Source organism: Camellia sinensis, chromosome 8, assembly GCF_055761805.1.
Source record: "Camellia sinensis isolate YWXY chromosome 8, ASM5576180v1, whole genome shotgun sequence".
Lineage (NCBI taxonomy): Eukaryota > Viridiplantae > Streptophyta > Magnoliopsida > Ericales > Theaceae > Camellia > Camellia sinensis.
In genome coordinates, this window is record NC_138968.1 from 21,581,486 (window position 1) to 21,602,897 (window position 21,412).

Sequence of the window (21,412 nt, forward strand, 5' to 3'; positions counted from 1 at the left end):
TTGTCAAACAATATGCCAAATAATTCTGAGTATACATAAAAAATTCGATACAAAGGTTCCAGGCAAATACTCGTACTTCCGTTACAACATTGCCAATTTACCACAATCATTATCCGGGCAAAATCTACAGATCATACAGCCTCAAAATGGCAAGTTTTGTTTAATGTTTAGTTAAGGTATTATTTGATATTTTCAATATTAGCATTTTTTTTTTTTTGGAGTCCTATTATTATTTTTACATTTTTTTAATAAAAATTTCAAAAATATACTTTTTTCATCATTTTAAACACCCGGACGATTATAACCCTGTGTTGTTGATGAATCCTTATACCACAACAAGGGCTAAAACAGGAAAACAACATAAGAGAAAAATTTCAGGGTTTTAATGGGGCTAAAATAGGAAAACAACATAAGAGAAAAATTTCAGGGTTTTAATGGATCAAAGCATATTTACCGAGTCGAACCCCTTTCGTTCGTGCCTTCATGTACCTTCTCTGAAAGCCTTCGCGCTCTCCTAACACCAACCCATTTTGGGTCATACAATAAGGAGCAGATCTCCGACATCTTTTTCCATATCTCGGTAATCACACACACACACACAAACATGTACTCTTTTAAGCAAATCTTGGGGTTCAAGTCAGATAATTTTGATATGAATTGTACTGGGTTTTGGGTTTTCAATTACAATCTCGGATGTGATTTGTTTTTTTTTTCGTGTTTCAAGATCGGAATGTTGATGAGTTTTACACTGGGTTTAATGGGTTCAATTTGGAATTTTTTGTATGATGAGAATTTTCTATCTCAAAGTGAGGTAATTTTGTGTGTAATCTACAGATCTGGCTGATGGAAACTCACGACCAACTTACCCTTCAGTATCTAGTTCAAGTCCAGTTAACCCACCTAAGAATTGAACCATTCAATTTAGCTCAGTGAATGTATTTTTTTCACTATTTATATGTTAAAGAATTTGAATTGCTTGAGCATTGCAATTTGCATGATAAATTTCAAAGGGTGATGCGTAATCAATTTTGCTTTGTCAATGTTTTTTTGAGCAAATTGAAGAAAATTGCCCTGCATTGATCAATTGAAGAATTATTTTTGTTGGGTTCATCGTATTTTTCGTTTATGTCAATGGAGAAAACGAATCATAGGATGAAAATACAGAGGGAGTCATAAAAACAAATTAGCAACTTACCATTCAGTATCTAGTTCAGCACCATTTAATCCACTGAAGAATTAGACTATTCAATTTAGCTTAGCTAAGGCGTTTGCTATTGATTATGGTAAAGAATAAATTTTATGTAGTTGAATATCATTTTTTTTTGGCGCTGTATTAGATCTTTGTAGGTGAATATTGGCTTATGAGTTGTAACAAGCATGCGTTTTTATCCTTTATTTTCTTTGGGAATCCCGGCGTGTTCTTGACCAAACTGAAGGGAAAAATGCCCTTTATTGGCCACTACAAGAATTGTTGTGGTGTGTTTCTTTTTTCTTTTGTAGGGGTTATTTTACTTTTTTATTTTTTCTATTGGAGAATACGAATCTTAACCTAACAGAACAGATTTCTCTTAACCTCTAAAGTTGTCACATTGTTTTCCTCAAAACCAGGCATTACCTGTTTCCTAAGCAATTGTTTGAACTTTGATATCATTGGCTTATTTTAAATTAACAATATGATATTTTGATGCTTAATTTCAATGTTAATTATCATGTGTTACTAAGACGTGTAAGATGTGAAAATTAATAAGATTTTTTTCCTCCCCTTCCTTCGTAATTTCTCAAAGACATTAGTCCTGAGCTTATGTCTTATGGTGGATTTGATGGGGTGCTATCACAGTTGCGACTATATGTCTCAAACCAAGCCACAAATTATTTAGATTTCCATTTGCAGGTAAAATAATTATATACAAGTTGTTGTAGACGGAAGGCTTCCATGGCTGCTTCAGAAGAAAATAGTTCATTGTTCCCAATTTTCATTTTGACAATAATTGCCCTGCCTTTAGTGCCTTATACAATACTGAAACTTTGCCGTGCTGCCTCAAAGAAAACAAAAAGCATCCATTGCGAGTGCTCAGTATGCTCTCGGTCGGGAAAGTACCGCAAATCAATTTTTAAACAGGTGAGTCCCTCTCTTTTACAGTTAATTATATTCTCATTATTTGGACCATACTGGGGAGATGGGTCACTATTTGTTGCGATTCTGTATTGATCTTGTCCTCATTTGCATTGCTTTTAATTCACTCTTGTAGATCTCAAACTTCGCAACATGTAGTAACATGACACTGGTGCTGCTTTGGGTCATCATGGGCGTACTGGTGTATTATATTAAACACATAAGCCGTGAGGTAAAAGTATTCTCAATGTCATAATAACAAGATGGATGTAGCGAATGATAGAGGCCTGTGTGATGTTCTTGTTTGCTTGAGCTTTCAAAGTTATACTTTCCGCTTATTCTAAAATTGTGAATTAGCGCTTGGTATTAAAGTCTGTGTTGTATTCATATATCATAGACAATCTGCGGTTTCAGTTGACATGGGATAATGTCCTCTCTTTTTTCGTGTGTCTCAACTCAGATTCAAGTATTTGAGCCATTTAGTATTCTTGGATTAGAATCTGGAGCTTCTGACTCGGAAATAAAGAAGGCGTATAGGAGACTTTCCATTCAATACCACCCTGATAAAAATCCAGATCCAGGTTGAAGGTGTTCTAGCTCTTCGGTTCATCAGTGTTGTCTTAATATTAAATCAACTGGAAAATTGATGCTCAAGTGACTTGTACTTTACTAACAATAGTTGTTTTATCTCTTTTTGTCTTATGTGCAGAGGCCAATAAGTATTTTGTGGAATCCATATCCAAGGCTTATCAGGCTCTGACAGATCCAATTTCTCGTGAGAATTTTGAAAAATATGGCCATCCAGATGGTAGACAGGTACCATACCTTTCTCTACCACAGCCAAGCCCTTCATGTAATTTTAAAACAATGTTACGGGCAAATTACACCCGTAGTTCCTGTAGTTTGCCTCTCGTATCAATTTAGTCTTTATAGTTTTCATTGCAGCACTTTTACCTTCGAATTTTTTGCATTGTGTCATTTGGAAATTGGACTAAAATCAAGGGTCAAAATAGTCTGTTCACTCTCCTCAAAGTGATGGAAGAGTTAGCATCCAGTTTGAAATGATTCATTCCCTTTTGAATGAACCATTTTGTCCTTGATTTCTATCCAATTTTTTAACGTATCTGATCAATTGGAGTAAATTAACACAATATGAAAAATTATAGGACAAAATTGATACTATTGAAACTAGAAAGACTGAGGGCTTGTTTGGTTTGTATCTCAAGATACAATTTTTGAAATTTTTTGTTTGGTTCAAATTTTTTGAAATTTTTTTCCAAAACCACTTTCTCTCTCCTATACATCTTCTCAATCACTTTTTCTGTCTCTCTTCTCTCATTCTCAATCACTTTTCTCTCATACATATCTACTAAACTATAACAAAATATCAAATCATTCTAAACTCTCAAACTCAAACTATTTTCAAAATATACAACCAAACAAACCAAAAAAATTTCTAAACTCTTTCCCCAAATTTTTTTTTGAAAATTTATTTCAAAACACAAACCAAACACACCCTAAATTGATACAAGAAACAAATTATAGGAACCACGACTATAATTTGCCTCAATGTTAGCATTGCATATTTGAAACTGATGTATGATATACTGATACAGGGGTTTCAAATGGGAATAGCTCTTCCTCAGTTTCTGCTGAACATTGATGGGGCATCTGGTGGGATACTATTACTTTGGATAGTTGGGGTCTGTATTTTGTTACCATTGGTGGTAGCTGTTATGTATCTATCACGGTCATCGAGATATACTGGAAATTACGTCATGCATCAAACACTCTATACCTATTATCACCTTATGAAACCATCTTTGGCTCCAAGGTATTATGTTTATTATGAATATTTGGCCATCAGTAATCTTTATTGTGGCTGTTACCATGATTAAAAGAACCTTCTAAAAATCGTGCATGTTCTTGCACGTATGAGCACTTATATGTTTAAGGTATCTTGATTATTCGCATACATGCAATTGACTTTTATCTCAACAAAAACACACATTCATTCTCATATTTGAACTATACATAGAAAGGCCGGATTAATGTTCATTCAATTTCAATATATATATTTCTTATAAACAAAATGATGCGCCAGTTTGCTGTACTATTCTAATACCAAACCAAACCAATGGATTGGCTATATGAATCCTTCTTCCCATTTGACTCTATTAGAGGCCATTTGGTTAATCAAATTAAGGAGATTCATATTTCTGTTTACTACACTAGTTCACTTTAATTTAGGTCTGTCCTTTCGCCTAACACTTTTCTCCGCCGTCACTGTATCGTATCTCTTCACTACTGCTTCTGTTAGTCTCCGTTATATATGACCAAATCATCTCAATCTATTCTCTCTCAGCTTATCTTTTATCCGTGCTACTCCTACCTATTCACGAATATACTCATTTTGCTAATCTTGCCATACATTCACTATAGAATCCTCATCTTAGCAACACTCATCTTATCTACATATTGTTTCTTAATTACCCAACATTTTGTCCCATACAACATCGTTGGTCTAATACCTGTTTTATAGAATTTTCCTTTTAATCTAGTGGGCACTTGTTTATCACAGAGTATCCCAGACGCATTCCTCCACTTAAGCCATTTCGCCTTAATTCTATGTATCACATCTTCTCTAACCTCCCCAGCCGTTGTGATAATTGATCCTAAATAATAAAAATATTCACTTTTAGATAGTTTTTAGTTCTCAATTTTCACTTCTTTTTGGTTTCCATTGTTACTATTACTAAAGTTACATTCCTTGTACTTTGTTTTAGTTTTGCTTATCCTAAATCCTTTACATTCAAGTGTTTCTTCTAAGTCTCCAATTTAGTATTAACTCATTCTTTAGTCTCATCCACTAACACGATGCCATGTGCAAAAAGCATACACCATGACATATCATATTGAATATTTCTCGTCAACTTATTCGCAACTAAAGCAAACAGATAAGGACTTAAAGTTGATCCTTGATGTAACTCAGCAGTAATTGGACATTCGATTGTCTCTCCAGCCGGCGATCTAATAGTAGTCATCACACCTTCATACATGTCCCTAATCACATTAATGTAGCCTTTTGTCACATTTTTTTTCTCTAACACCCATCAAATTATATCCCGAGGTGCTCTATCATATGCAAGGTTTTAAAAAGCGGCCGCAACCGTTACATAACGCCGTTACGTAACGGTTTTGGCAGTTACCGCCATCCATTATGGCCGCTTTTGCAGTGTGATTGAGATTCACAGGTGTGTCGGTCGTAGCGGCTGCCGTAGCGGTGCCGTAACGGCCTGTTATGCACCATTACGTAATGGTTCCAAACTGTTTTTTTCGAAAAAAGCACACAAAAAAGGCTAAAAATGGGAGAAGAGGGATAGAGAGAAAAGGGAAGATAAAGAGAGAAAATTCAGGAGCAAGAGATAGAGAGAGAGGAGGGAAAATAAATAACATGTTATTGATTTGTTGAAGCTGCTTCACCTATGCTATTCTATTCAGCTGTTATCACTAAACCATTTTGTTTGTGTGTATCTATCTATATATTGTTTGAAAATAATAATAATAATAAGTGTGGTCATTATCTATTTGGCTTGGTTAAAATATGTATATATATATATATATATATATATATTTAGGTTTTTATTTATTCTCTTACTTTCGTCATTGTTTATCTTTTATATAATAGTTAGTGATTGATTTTTTGTATAATATAAAATCATTAATTATTAAAATAAAATGTAAAAAACTCAGTTTATAGTGATTTAAAAATATGAAATATATTGGATCATACTTAAAAATTTACAAGAATTTATCAATATTTATTTTTAACCCAATAAATATGATCATGGATAAAAAAATATGCGTATTGATAAGTTTTTTTCAAATTGTGCGAAAAATAAAAAAATTCACGGTTCCGGTAACTGCAACCGGTACACTACGACCTTTACACCCCGCAACCGCAACCGCGTCACCGCCACCGTTACGGCGACCGCAACCACTTTTTAGAACCTTGATCATATGCTTTCTTAAGATCGATAAAAATCATATGAATGTCTCTTTTCTTCTCTTTATATTTTTCTATTACTTTCCTCAAAAGATCACTTTCATTGTTGACCTACTAGGTATAAATCTAAATTGATTCTCTAACCCCTCTGCTATATCTCGCAATCGACATTCCATCACTTTCTCCCGCACTTTCATTTATGACACATTAGCTTGATTCCTCTATAATTGTTGCAATTCTGGACAGCTCCTTTATTCTTATAGATTGGCACTAAAATACTCCTCCTCCACTCATTTGGCATTTTCTTAGTTAACAAAACCTTGCTAAATAGCCTAGTCAACTAAGCAATCATTTTTACCCAAACATTTTCAAGTTTTAAGAGGGATATCATTGGGTTTTAAAGTCTTATTCGATTTCATTTTTTTAAGTGCAATCTCCACTTCAAAGTTCCTAATCTTACGATAGAACTTGTAGTCTTGGTTTTCCTTGTGAATGGTTATTTCCTCCCCTTTTGACCTCCCTTCATATTCCTCATTTAACGACTTCTCAAAATAGTTCTTCCACCTCTTCGTAATCTCTTTATCCTTCACCAATACCTTAGAGTCATCACTCTTGATGTACTAAACTTGATTAAAATCTCTTGTTTTTCTCTATCTTATTTTAGCAAGTTTGTATATTCTCTTCTCTCCTTTTTTACTATCTAGTTTAGTGTATAAGTCATTATAGGCTTTCAATTTAGCCTTTTTTCATTACTTTTTTGATCTCCAGATTAGCCAATTTGTAACTCTTAAGGTTTCCCTCAGTTCTATTCCTCTGTCACTTTTTAAAGCACCATTTTTTTGTCTTTACTAACCTCATCCTTCCATCATCAAGTTTCCTTAGAGTTGGGTCTCTTTACTTTCGACTCTCACGGACTTCCTTTGAGATTCTCCTCATACAATTTTCCATCGAGTTTCACATAGTGTTAGTATCATCTTCCAAGTTCCAAGCACCTTCTTCCTCTATTCTATTCTTCAATATTTCTAGTTTATCCTCTTTTAGGTCCTATCATCTCGTTCTACAGCGCCCACTATCCTTCCTAGCTTAGTGTTGCCTTTTAAAGTACAAATCTAGTACCAAAATCCTACGTTGAGATGTCAAGCTCTCTCCAGGAATCACCTTACAGTCACTGTATTTTAGACGGTTAATTTTTCTTACTAAAAAGTAATTTATTTGGCTCCTAATTGACCTACTATTAAAGGTTATCAAATGCTCCTCTCTCTTCTTATACATAGTATTGGCCACTACCAGGTTAGAAGCCAACTCAAAATCTAAAATACTCTCTCCAGCCTCATTTTTATTATCAAAACCATACCCACCATGCACCCTCTCATAACCTAGTTTATCTATTCCTACATGGCCGTTGAAATCTCCACCTATAACAAGGTTATCTCCTACGAGGTATCTTTTGTAATACCTCATTCTTGTGGTCCCAAAAATCTCTCTTAGTTTGATTTTCTAATCGTACTTGCGGGGCATATACACTAATAACATTCACTATATTCTCTCCAATAACTAGTTTAACTAACATAATCCTATCACCTTTTCTAATAACCGCAGCTACATTTTCTACAAGACTCTTGGCAACTATTATTTCTACACCAATTCCTGTGTCTAAACCTTGCCACTATAACATAGTTTAAAACCGTATCCTCTATTTCCCTAGTTTTCTTATCCGTCCACTTAGTTTATTGTACCCGTCTCTAAACCTATAGTTTTGGACTAGTTTTTTTATCCACGCTCGTCCCTTTGCCCATTTTTCATCGTATCCAAGCGTCGATGCGGTGCCCTTGCTCTCTTTTCGAAACATCCGGAGGTAGGCACAACGAATCATTTAAGGGGAATGACCTAGCATTTAAACAATTCAAAGTAGGATTCATTTCATAAGGGATCCACGCAGCTTTTTCACGTACTAGTTGTAGGCTACCTAACACACAACCCTCGTCCTTTACCCAGGCTTGGGACCGGCGAAGTTGTTATATGCACATTACTGGTATTTGGATTGGTGGTATTAATTTCCAAGTGAAGTTACATTCCTGTTTTGGCCAATATGCTACTTGTAGATTATGTTAACTTGTTTCCTTATTTTACCTCATTTAAGTTGAATGAATTGTTGTTCTAGGTATCATTTGATGTGTACCTCAACATATGATATCAATTACAATGTTTATTTTTCTGTGATACTCAACTTTTACAGCAAAGTTATGGATGTCTTCATTAAGGCTGCTGAATTCATGGAGATTCCGGTTCATAGGACTGACGACGAACCGCTAAAAAAACTGTTAATGTTAGTCAGAAGTGAGTTGAATTTGGACCTTAAAAACATTAAACAAGAGCAGGCAAAGTTTTGGAAGCAGCATCCGGCTGTAGTTAAGGTACTACTTTGACTTAAATCGATGTAATAAAGATGGAGAATTTTTAGTTACATTGTGCAAATTTGATTTTATAATAAATCTTCAGATTCTTACTTCCCTGATTTTTCTATGCAGACACAGTTGTTGATTCAAGCCCAATTATCTCGTGAAACGACAGCTTTATCCCCAGAATTGCAGCGTGACTTCAAACGTGTACTGGAACTTTCTCCTCGCCTTCTTGAAGAGTTGATGAATGTAAGATAAGATAGGAAATGATGTAGCATATCTGCCCGATTTCATACAACCAATTTCGTACATGCACTTACATATACATAAATATGTGTGTGTGGGTTCTCTTTAGCTTCAAGCACAAGCGATGATAGATCTTGAGAACCATTTTTCAAAATTCACTTTCTTAATTTTAAAATTTAAATTTACTTTGTAAATCTCTAATTTTGTCTGATGGTAAATTCGTGAAATCTTTGGCCAGGTGCCTTGATAGATCCTGAGAGTCCTGTGACTGTTCCATGTTCTTTGTTCTGTCAAATACTTAGCTTTTCACGTGCCACCATGCTATCGTTGTAGAGTTTCATATTAACCTATTTATGCTTAATAAGAAAATTGGGTTTCAAGTTTTTGCTCTCTTTTTATTTCTGACAGTTGTGTCACCTCTGCATTTCCCGTTGCTTATCCCTATTATTGTTAATGCATTGCTCTCTATGCAGATGGCTGTTATACCGCGCAATGCTCAGCGGCAGGGTTGGCTAAGGCCTGCTGTTGGTGTTCTTGAACTATCTCAATGTATTATTCAGGTCTGTATGGAGAACTATTTACTGAAAGTAATTAAGCTGTCTGATCTTTAAAATCTAGGGTTTAAATTGTATTCTGTTTAGTAATCATTATAGTCGAATTCTTTGATTGTATTTAGATAGTTCACTCTATATATTTCTACTCAGGATAATAACGAGAGTTTTTGAATATATATGTGGAAATCCAGAGTAATTCAAGGAATTAAACACCTCACTCACTCGCCCGCACTCACTCACCCTCCCTATGCCCAGACACTGCCTTCATAAGCACAAACATGCATTGCTTTTCTTTTTACTCAAATCCACTCTTAATTTTTCTCAATAGATTCCAAGGTTTTGCCCTCAACACCTCAAATTGTGAAATACTCCTGGTGGCATATATTGGATTCCCAAATACAACAATCTATCCCCCCATTTGGAGAGAGGTCTCGGGGGTAGTGCGAGTTGTTAATAGAGTGCCACTATCTGGATTTGTGAGATTACTTTGAACTGAACCAAACTTAGCCTCGTGTCCCAATCAAGTGGGTTGGCTACATGGATCCTTTTTCGCCATTCTGCTCTATCAAGTGCTATATACTCAGTTAAATTAAATAAATTCGTATCTTTTTTCATGACAACATGCCATGTTAGCTTGAGTCTTCTCCTTCCCCAGACATTACCATTTATAGTGATCATATCACTCTTCCTTACCATTGCATCAATAGGTCTTTGTTGTACATTACCAAACAACATTAACCTTTTTTTCTCTAACTTATCTATGATAGGTGAGATTACCTTGAACCTTAAAAAAAAAAAAGAGCAAAATAGGGTAATTGGCTTGGATGCATGAAATGTAGAAAAAAGTTGGCTGCATGCAGTTGTGTAGATGGTGACATTTCCAAGTTCTCTTTAGTTCTCCATCCACGTGCCTTAAGTTTAAAAAATTCATTTAATTTTTCTTGTTTCTTTTTCATAAGCGTGTATCATTTCTCTCAGAAAAGCTGATTGCAAGCATCCTTTCCTGGTAACCCACTCTGGAGCATTAACAAAGGCGAGCTTTATTTGCATACCGCTCATCCTCTCATTACACAAAATTTTGTATTTTTTTAAATTTACGATTTTGTTCTTCAACCAAATTACCATTTAGAACAAATGGTACACACCTCCAAACCTAACCTAACTGCTGCTGGCTGCCACCACCATCCCCCCCACCCTTGCGCCACTCTTTCCCACCCTTTCCCCACTCTTGCAACCATGCCTGCCCACCCCTGCGACCCCTGCAGTCCCCTCACACTGAGAGAGAGAGAGAGAGAGAGAGAGAGAGATAGAGAGTGGTGGTGCTAGTGGGTGGAGGGAGGGGTTGGAGAAGGGCTGGGGAGGGATTAGGGGTAGCAGCCGAGGGTTGCGAGAGGGAACGCGGGGGGGGGGGGGGGGGTTGTTCACGAGTCACGTAGGGGACTGCAGGGGTGGTGGATGGTTAGGGTGAGGGTATTGTAGGAAGCATGTTGTGTGCATTGAGAAAAGACAAATAAAACATGGATGTGGTGTGAACTTAGCAATGGTGTGTACTGAAAAAATAAGTGGTGTGCGAATAGAATTTCTCTTAACAAAGAGGTAGACAAACATTTTAAAAATTTTGTGACTTCATCAAAAAAAATAAAAATTTCTGTCTTAATGACATTACATGAAAATTGAGCACATAAAACCACCCTGTTTCATGTTTAGATGTTCTACCTTGCTTTGTTTTGCCTTGGACTTCTTTCTTCTGCTGCTAGTTATAGTAAGCTATTGTTGTTTCTGATAAGCTAACTGCAATGCAGGCTGTTCCGCTCAGTGCAAGGAAGGCATCTGGAGGATATACTGAAGGCATTGCACCTTTTCTGCAGCTGCCGCATTTTAATGAGGCTATTATGAAAAAGCTAGCCCGCAAGGCAAGTGGTTAAAATCATACATCTTCTTGTCACCATAAAAGAATGCACTTTTGCTGTCTGCCTTTGATCTGCAGCTTGGACATCATTGCCACCTTTACAGGGTCTTAATTTGATAAGGAAAATTATTTACAACCAAAATTTCTATACATAAGACCCATACAAAATGATGTAGCAGTGTTATTTTTGCAATTTCGAGCAACAATGGCCCTGCTTGGTGCCGCTTATAGGAGTTGCATATAGCATTTTATTTATTTATTTATTATTTTTTATATAGTGTCTGGCCCTGTTTTGGGAGTGCTTTTAGTTTCTGTTTCCTGCTAGTTAGCTTTCAGCTAACAAGAAGCTGCACCAGCAGGCCAAATGACGGGTGTTTTGTCTTGAATTGTGAGGGCCACATAATTTTGTATGAAATTTTTGTAAAAATAGTCTATTTGTATAGCATTAACCATTTGAAAATTACCAAGGAGTGCCCCCACAAAAAAAAAATCCGAAAAATAAGATAGGAAACAGTTACTTCATCCTTGCATCAAAAGGCAATCAAGCAATATTTTGTGTAAATATTACGGTTTTCAAACTTCAAAATCAAAACTGTTAGATTTGTTCCCATTTATTAAATTTGTATGTAAAATAAGATGTGAAGACTTGGCTGTGGTTCTGCTGGTATGAACTTGTACACAGTCACTTTCATTCTAGGTATAAGATACAGACGCTCTCTTTTTTTTTTTTTGGTGGTAATTTAGTTAATCTAGTTAACCAATATTTTGCACTAGTACTGTCTATACCCCATGAGATTTAAATTGTTATGAAATAAAGGAATTTATAATAAATCTTATTAAGAGAATCCTGCGGTATATAGATTAGAAAGTTGAGATGAAGCTAGGAGAACATGCATATGTGTGTGTGTGTGTGTGTGTATGTGATTTAAGGTAGTTGCAATATTGTTCAAAGTTTGTTATTATTTGTTATGATGGAAGACAAGTTACAGAAATGTTAATGTCATATAAGAAAAGAGAAGCCAAGCTCTAAGCTTTTGAAAAAATCTAGTTCCATTTTAAGATTTATCTCTAATTTCTGTTTGGCTGAGTTTTTTGAATTTTTATTTTTTATTTTTTATTTTTTTAACTAGTAAAAAAAATAAAAATGGTCAAACTAGTCTTTAATTTTTCAAAAACAATTTAGAAAAGAAGTCTTGAAAACTCAACCAAACGTGCATAGCTTGCCATGATTTTTTTTTCCCGGTTTGGTAACTCTTATCTCCTACTGTATTGAGACTGGAAGACAAAACTCAGCTTTTTAGCCATTAGAGACCCCCTTGATGCATTTTCATCCTCGATCCTTATTTGTTTTTTCCTTTGTCTGCAGAAGTTGCGGACTTTTCAGGAGCTTCGAGACATGACTGTTCAAGAGCGGGCCGAGCTGCTTACTCAAGTAGCTGGTTTATCCACCGTGGAAGTACAGGACATTGAGAACGTTCTCGAAATGATGCCTTCCTTGACACTTGAAGTCACTTGCGAGACTGAAGGCGAGGAGGGTATTCAAGATGGTGACTTAGTCACCGTCCAGACTTGGGTAACACTCAAACGCTCCAATGGTTTGATCGGTGCCCTCCCTCATGCCCCTTACTATCCATTCCACAAGGAAGAAAATTTCTGGATTCTGCTCGCGGACACCAACTCGAATAATGTGTGGTTTTCTCAAAAGGTTAGTTTCATGGATGAAGCGACGGCTATAATTTCTGCTTCGAAAGCAATAGAGGAGGCGATGGAAGGGTCCGGGTCAAATGCGAAGGAAACTAGTACAGCTGTTAGAGAAGCAGTTGAAAGGGTTAAGAGTGGGTCACGACTAGTGATGGGCAAATTCCTAGCCCCATCAGAGGGGAATTACAATTTGAGTTGTCTCTTGGTATGCGATTCTTGGATTGGTTGCGACAAAAAAACAAACTTAAAGTTGAAAGTTTTGAAGCGGACTCGGGCGGGGACTCGGGGTGGTTATGTGGCGGAGGACGGTGCAACAGTGGAGGACGGGGCTGAAGAGGAAGAGGAGGTTGAAGAAGAGGAATATGATGATTATGAGAGCGAGTATAGTGAAGATGAGGATAAACAGGGTACGAATAAGAAGGGGCTCGGTGCGAATGGCACTGCTCATGGAAAAGGCGAGAAGTCGAGTTCGGAAGGTTCAGGATCTGATGAGGAGTAAAATAACTTTCTATTCATTAATAGAAATAAAGTTTTATTTTTTTCTTTTTTGGCGTTCTTTTAAGTTTAGCCAATAGTGTCATCCTTGATAAAACCTACTGGAATTGATAGTTCGATACTAACTTCTGGGTTTGAAACCCATGTCAGCTGTTTGAAATACTTAGGGCTCACCTTTCTTTTTTGAACTAAAGTTTCTCTTTTCAGAATCAAAAGTGCTTTTTATAATTTTTTTCTTATGCCATGTGTTTCTCGTTTTGTTGTAGCCATGCAAAATTCTGAAATTTGGTTTTGAAGGGCTGCCAATTCCCAAATATTTTTTGAGGATTACCACTGTTTGGTTTGTTTTCAAAATCTGTATTTAAAAAAAAAAAATTAGAAAGTAGTTTGGTGAGAAAATCGAAAATTAAAATAAAGCTGATAATTTTCAGATGGTTATTTATTTTTTGAGATGAAAATATGTTGTTGGTAGTTATTTTTGTCAAATCAAATTTTATTTAAAAAAAAAAAAAATTGAAAATCAAATCAAGAAAAAATTACGATTAGCGTATGAAGTATAATTTATTTATTTATTTTCTCATCATTTCTGTTCACTGCATAAATTCACGAGGGAAAGTCTTTTTTTTTATCATCACAAGGGAAAGTCTACACCAAAAAATTGAGCATGTATTTCACATCAGCAGTTTACTTCTAGAGTAGCTGTGGGGTGGATCTTAAGTAAATTTTGTCCGTTGATTCTAAATTTTGACTATTTTCTGGTATTTTTATTTATTTATTTTTTGAGCGAAAAAAAAAGAAGATATTTTGAGCTATCATTTAATGGAGCTCAACTACACATCACAGACGAGTCTAAGTTAAGCCCTGGGAGCTCTCAATCACACGTCATAGATGAACCCAAATTAGGCCTAAGATAATCGGTTACCAGACTGATTTGCCCCAGCCTATAAGAAGAGACCCACCCAATGAAGCTCAACCACATGTCACAGATGAACCCAAATTTCGATCGGAATATAAGACGAGATCTTTGTAGAGAGTCAACTGCAAAACACCAAATTTACCATCCCAAAATTTAAACCCAAGTCATGTCTATAGTGAGAGATGCCTTCTCCATTAGGTCACCACCCCTGCTGATTTTTTGGAGAACTGTAGAATTGCTTATTTCATAATTTGAACCTTAAAAAGAATGTGCTTTGCATATCTTTCAGTTTTATGCCCTCAAGGGTATTCATTCTGTGTCTTTTTTCATGTTATGAGTGACCTTAAAAAAAAAAATAAAAATAAATAAAAAAAAAATAAAAAAAAAAGGACAAACCCCTCTAATTATTCCCTAATTTTACACTTTAGTTTATGAAATAATTATTTGGCAAGTGACTTTTTAACTTTTTTTTTTTTTGGTTAAAATTCACAAAAAGACAAAATAAACTAAAATAGACAATAAAATAAATGTCACATCAAATCCATAAATATTTTAATTTTTCTCTCACAAATATCATATCTAACTACAAAAAAATTTAATCATCTTTCCAAACACATAAATTTTAACTTACTAAAATAGTTAACTTTCCAAACGAAGCCAATATTTTTTAATACTTTATATTCATTTTATCAAAACTCTTCCTGGATCCACCTAAAGAAATGAACTTTGACAAGATTGCAAATCCTATTCACAGTTACTATTTTTATTTTCAGCTTAAATCAGAGGAATTGCGTACTGCAATCAGCATGATTAACCATCCAAAATGAAGGGGGAGAAGTAGGAAAGACCCCCCCCCCCCCCAAAAAAAAAAAAATAATAATAATAATAATAAATGCGAGAGAGAGAGAGAGAGATGGTTTTCCCTGTATTTTTTTGGCAATTAGGACAGATAAACAATATACATTGAATCGTTGTTACAGAGAGTTGACAGCTTCGTCGAGTTCATCTAAACTTGTTTCAGAATCCTCCAATTGATTAGATTCATCTTGGATTTTAACCGAAACTACTTCAGCATTATCCTGCAATCCGTTAGACTTCTTGTCAGTTTCTCCATCAAACTTCTTTACACCATCACTACCATCACCAGATTTATCAAAATGTTTTGCTCTAATTCTAACACGTTTTCCCTTGATGTATCGATATTCCCATTTTGGCGGTGGATATTTCTTCTTCAATTTTTCGTATTTGTCCAACATACCCAGCTTCCGAAACGCATCTCCAACCATTGAAACGATTGACATGTTTGGTTGGACACCAAGTTCTTCCATGTCAGCGAATACCTACAAGAGAAAACGATAAGATCCCAAGCTGAAATGAAAGCTGTGTCTAAGGTGTGATACCGAATTTCTTAAATAACATAAAAACATATTCATTTCAAAAAAGAAAAGAAAGAGCTTTCTACTCAAATCGTTATTTTTTGCGGGAATCGATAGGAAATAAGAAATATTTGAATCCTATTAGATTTCATTCAAAAGTAGTAATTTACCAATACAAGTAACTAATTCGATTTCATTGAAGTTAGAGATTAGGATAACTCGATAAGTTTTGATTGAATTATGATCCAAAGAAGAAAATTCGAATAATCATTTTATGATGAAAAAGGAATAGGAATAGCTGTCTGTTTTGTGTGCATAGCAGATATATAATATACAACCAAAATATAAAAACCTTAGATGTTGGTTCTCAATTTCCTGCATTTCAAGCCTTAACTCCAAAATGATCTATACAAACCCCTTTCTTCAGCCCTAACCCTAATTTAAACCTTAATCCATTGTTCTTTCAACCCTTCAATCACAAGCTATAAAATAAACCAACCCAGCCCCCTAATTACTATGATAGGGTACTGTTCACTGAACCCATAATAGCCCCTGAATATTCCCCAAAAACTCACCTTTTCATGCCCAAATCTCTACCCTTCTGTTATACAATCTCCAATAATCTACATAATTTATTGAGTTTTTAGCCACTAAAACCAACTAAAATTAGCCTTCAGAACCTACTTTTCACCACTGCTATATATTAGATTTGGACTCGCTGCTAGTAGGAGCGCATTTCTCACATTTGTCTCACATCAGTTAATTACTGTCAAACATTGAATCTCAACCGTAGTAAAATTTCTATGCAATTGACAAGTCAATAATACCTAGTTCAGAGAAGTCCATGAAACTACACAGCCAAAAATAATGGTCCAGCCTCCCCTCAAATCATATTGAATCCCCAACTCAATGAAAATGATGACACGACACAGTCATATATTGAAATGCAGAATTCAAAAGCCAGTGTGCAAATACGGTTAGGCATTAATGGCCTTATACTATCAGTGCACTAGCTCCAGGATACTTCCTTCTCTTTTTAGGGCTATAAGCACCGATCCTGTTTGAACAGTATTTCAGTATATCTATGTTTGAGATGACAAGTGGATATATGCATGTTTATGAAATTGAAGGTTGATCCTTACAGAAATCAAACCAAGGGATATTCATCTAAAGTATGTCAAAATATATGCATAATCAGATTTCTATTAGTATATGCACATGTTGAAATTTATGAATGCACAAGCATAGAGGTAGAATATGGATATCTATCTGTATGCAGGGTGATTTTTTATTTTTTATTCCTGAATCAGATATGCAAATTCCCAAGAACATGCAACAAGATCAGCTCAATAACTCATCTATTGATGGTTGTACTCTGCTATAAAAGATTACCATGTTACTTTTGATTGGGAGGGGACACAAATGTTGAGGGTCCAAGAATCAAAAGCATAATGAGCTTATAAAACAATGAGTTGGCATTTTGAGAGAAAAAAGATAAATAGGAAGGGGGAAAAAAAGGAAGAAGAAGAAAGGAAACACTCGCAAAATTATAGACAAATCATGTTATAAGGTATTATAAAATTCTCAAAAGAATATGTCACTGAAGTACCTCAAACATCTTGTCATGCATGCCCCTGCGATAGTATATAGAAGTCATTTTATCAAAGAAAGTACGAGGTGTGCTCTCCAAATTCTCTGAAAATAACTTCTTCCAAAGCTCTTCAGCTTCATCAAGTCTTCCATCCTCTGCCAAAGCATTTAGCAACGTGTAATAGCTACCCATTGTTCTGCCTTGACCTTTGCTTAGCATCCACTTTGACACCTATAACCCCATTCATAATTTGATTGATTTAAATCACTTATAAGGATACCAACCATCCGAAATCATTTCTTAAGGACCACCCGAAAACAGACAAAGGATTATATTTTACCTGAATTATCCTCTTCCATTCTTTGTCATTCTCAAGGGTCTTTAAAGCTTTTTTCACTGTAATCAATGGGAACTCTAGCTCCCATGCAATGAAAGAATCAAGAGCTCCATATACTTCCTCTTTGACATTTGATAATCCCTTTATCTGCACACACATAGCCCCTGTTAGAATTACTTATTCCAAATGCGAAAAATGAAGCACAAATTGTACTACACAGTTTATTCTTAAAGTTCTTACTCCACAAAGAAATAAATAAATAGATAAAAATAGTTAACCATTCTAAGCTATATCTATAACTGTCCTTACAATAAATGATTCAGTGAATAAAGAATTGAGTACATACATGTGCAGAGAAATTAAAATTGAAAAATAAAAATTAACAGGAGCTTACACACTCAACAAGTTTCACTGACTTGGAGATGGTCCCAATTCTCTTTCTGGTTTTCCAAACCCGAGGATATCTTGGTCGAGGACCTTTTGCAGCACACACCTGAGAATTACAAGCAATTAAATTGGGAATTGGGGAGGGGAGAGGGGGGGATCAAGTGAAGAAAGAACTCAGTTTTATTACAAAGAAATTTGAGACAAAGACTGAATAGTTGGATTCTTACGGAAGCCATTGAATGTTGTCTCATTATAAGTTAATGGCATCAAAGGAGGACACATCTTGCTCTAGAATGAGGAAAAAAATGAAGCAGATGATAAGAAGAAGAAAAAAGGCCATTTCCCATATGAACCAAATGGTACAAAATAATTGCAACTGGATAGAAACACCTGTGGTACTTAAATTCACAATTTCACATGATAGGACATTAACATCTGCAAGGTGTTTAAATTATTTATGAATTGGTGACTTGTTAATTGATTACCCAGACTTGTAGAATGAACATGATTGCTATGGTTTGCTTTTGTCCTCCTTCAAATGCAGGATAAAACTTTGGGGCATGCTTTGAAATCCAATTGAATTTGACCTGTTCGTTTAGAAATTTTACATAGCATTCTATCAACCTGAATGTAGCCACTTCAAAAATGGTGCCTACCTCACAAATAACATTAGTGAGTTTTTTTTTTCATTTTTGTTCTTTCTTTTCCCCCCTTTTTCCAATGGAAACTAAGAATAATATAGCAAGTTCCCTACTTTCTTCGACACCCTGATGATTTTGAGTGATGGACTTTCATCGGTGCATCGCAAGTGCCTATTTAAATTTGTTAGGAAATCAACTCTAGTTAGATCGGTGAGACAAAATAACAAATAAGAAAGATAAATGAATCAAATAAACCACACACTCGCAAGAACACAAGGACTTACATGGTTTACCCCACAATAGGGCTACATCTAAGATTGTTGCGGTTTTCACTATGATAAAAAACGATTACAACTCTCTTAAATTACAAGAGGCACCCCTCATCTATAATAAGCATAAAAATTAGGACAATTCGGAAGCAACGAGAAATTACCAAAGTACTCCAAAAATTCGGGTCGGGGATTGGAGCCAGGGCTCATTGTACACAAGACCGAACAAAATTGAGGAAACAATCGCACACTCTTATGAAAAATGGGGCAATTACAGAGATAATATTTTTATTTCTTTTACATTTTACACTTGTGTAAAGTAGAACTGATTAAACTGGATCTTAATAAATTAAATAAAGATTGTGTTTTGCTATTGACTTGAAGAAGTTCAAAAACAATCCGCGAATAGTTCTTGCTAAATTTAAAGAAAACGGAAGCTCACCACGACGCTGCTAATCTTCCCGGAAAACTGAATTGATTCTGATTCCAATCTTCTAGTAAAAATTGCTGGAGAGTATCTCAAACTTAGCATCCTGAGTTTTTTCTTATTAAAAAAAATCATTAGGTTTTGAGAAAAAGAATGGTCGAAAATTGACTAGAAGCCATTTCAAAATGCCAAAGAAATCAATTATACCAAAGTAAACCTCTTCAATCCCTCACCAAATACATACATATATATATATATATATAAACTCCATCATCTGAGATTTATAGTGATGAAAATAACATAGAGACAGAGAGAGGAAGGGAGATACCAACCAGAAGTTTCGGACTTGCGAGTGAGTGTGAGAGACGGTTTCGATCTTCTCCAAAGATTTATCTTTTTTCCTTGCGTTTTCTCTAGAACCAAACAAGTTATTTCACTATAAATTATAGTACAGTAGTCTCCACTGTAGACTAGCATTCGCCCTTCAAAATGATGACGTCACAGTGTAAATGGCTTAGAGTATCACAGCCAAAATACCCACCCAAAAGTTCAGGCCAGATTTGGTTTGGATTTTGAGATGGGTTTTTGAGGGTTCAAAATTAAAAACTCATCTGTGTATTTAGGCCTCGTTTGGGAAAAGGTTAATTTAGTAATTTTTTGGCTATTTGGCTAAAAAGGTAGGTAAAAAAAACTTGTATGTTTGGGATGACTTTTTGGCTAATTACGAAAAGATGTGAAAAAAGTAGAGAGAAAAGAGAATCTTTGACTTTTTGGTATGTGTTGATGGCTTTTTGGCTAATTTAGTAACTTTTTGGCTAATTGGCTAAAATAGCCTCTTGCCAAACGAGGCCTTAGTGATTTTTATTTTATTTTTATAAATTTTATAAATTTTAAGTGTATTTAGATTAAGTTAATCTAAAATTGATTTTTTTTTTGTGTGTGTGTATATTTGTTAGTATTTAGTGATCTTTTAAAAGATTTTTTCATTAATTTTATGCATTGTAAGTGTATTTAGATTAAATAAATTTAAATATATATATATATATATATATTTGTATATTTACTAGTATTTACTGATTTTTTAAAATATTTTTTCTTAAATTTTATACCCGCTTTAAGCGTATTTAGATTAAGTAAATCTAAAAACTAAAAAATATTGATTAAAATATTTTAAAAAGTTCATTACAAACAATAAATTATGGATCGAAACTCTTTTTTTAAAAAAAATTCCAAAAGTAAAATATTTGACTAAAATACAAAAATTATATTTAAGTGTATCTAAAAAGTACATTTAGATTAGGTGAATCTAAAAAATTATATATATATATATATATCAACAATGATTCATCCCCCTTTTCCTCCCACCCCCTTTGACCCCCTCTCTCTCTCGTTGGTTACATTTTCTTTTTTTTCTTCTTTTTTTTCCTACTCCTCCAATCACCACTCGCCACGTGGCAAAGGGGGGGTGAGGGGGTGACCCCTAAAAGGGGGTCCCAAGCATTATTCTATATATATATATGATAAAAATATGAAAAAAGTTTACTGTAAATAACAAATCACAAAAAATAAAAATAAAAAACTCCAAAACTTGTTTTAAAAACTCAAAACCAAATAAGTTTTAAATTTTCAAATTTCTAAAAATTATTTTTCAAAATATACAACCAAACAAATTTTTAAATTTTGTTAAATTTTTTTTTAAAATTATCTTTCAGAATTAATTATTAAAATCAAACCAAATGGACCCTTATTTTTCTATTTTAGTTAGTCATTTTTTTCAATATACACTTAAACAAGACTTTCTTTTTAAACTATCTTCCATTAAAATATCCTCTCTTTTTTTATTTTTTTTCTTTCAAATATAACAATATTTTTCTCCCATTTCATTATTTGTTGCAACAGCCACCAGCAAGTTGCTGCTGCTTGAGAGTTTTTGTGACATAAGAAGTAGCGTTTGAAGTTTATAGAGGCATTCAAAGGCTTCAGAAGATGTGAGAATGTGTTAACAATATGCTGGAAGGCTTTAAAACGTGGTAAAAGGGTCTGGG

The 21,412-nt window shown here is 34.6% G+C and overlaps 2 protein-coding genes across 7 annotated transcripts; one reads left to right on the forward strand and one right to left on the reverse strand.

Annotated features, from left to right (window-relative positions):
* The first annotated feature begins 404 nt into the window (after positions 1 to 404).
* LOC114295041 (dnaJ protein ERDJ2A) lies at positions 405 to 13,646 on the forward strand. Of its 2 annotated transcripts, XM_028239222.2 has the most exons (11): positions 405 to 580; positions 1,892 to 2,119; positions 2,250 to 2,345; positions 2,574 to 2,694; positions 2,823 to 2,929; positions 3,730 to 3,947; positions 8,356 to 8,533; positions 8,648 to 8,767; positions 9,238 to 9,324; positions 11,121 to 11,231; positions 12,594 to 13,646. In XM_028239222.2, exons 2-11 carry the CDS (start codon positions 1,934 to 1,936, stop codon positions 13,425 to 13,427), a joined length of 2,058 nt encoding a protein of 685 aa, XP_028095023.2. In that variant the 5' UTR covers positions 405 to 580; positions 1,892 to 1,933; the 3' UTR covers positions 13,428 to 13,646. The 2 variants fall into 2 exon arrangements, with proteins under 2 accessions (XP_028095023.2, XP_028095024.2); XM_028239223.2 differs by lacking the exon at positions 405 to 580 and having other exon boundaries at positions 1,799 to 2,119.
* Positions 13,647 to 15,256: 1,610 nt separating this feature from the next.
* Positions 15,257 to 19,952, reverse strand: EMB1417 (Pentatricopeptide repeat (PPR) superfamily protein). 5 transcript variants are annotated; one of them, XM_082882221.1, is made up of 7 exons: positions 19,700 to 19,782; positions 19,383 to 19,473; positions 18,258 to 18,318; positions 18,038 to 18,136; positions 17,647 to 17,790; positions 17,325 to 17,537; positions 15,257 to 15,679 (listed from the first exon to the last, which is right to left on the reverse strand). In XM_082882221.1, exons 3-7 carry the CDS (start codon positions 18,279 to 18,281, stop codon positions 15,314 to 15,316), a joined length of 846 nt encoding a protein of 281 aa, XP_082738347.1. In that variant the 5' UTR covers positions 18,282 to 18,318; positions 19,383 to 19,473; positions 19,700 to 19,782; the 3' UTR covers positions 15,257 to 15,313. The 5 variants fall into 5 exon arrangements, with proteins under 5 accessions (XP_082738347.1, XP_082738346.1, XP_082738343.1 ...); XM_082882220.1 differs by having other exon boundaries at positions 19,383 to 19,484; positions 19,700 to 19,779; XM_082882217.1 differs by lacking the exon at positions 18,258 to 18,318 and having other exon boundaries at positions 19,383 to 19,447; positions 19,700 to 19,952.
* Between the last annotated feature and the right edge of the window lie 1,460 nt (positions 19,953 to 21,412).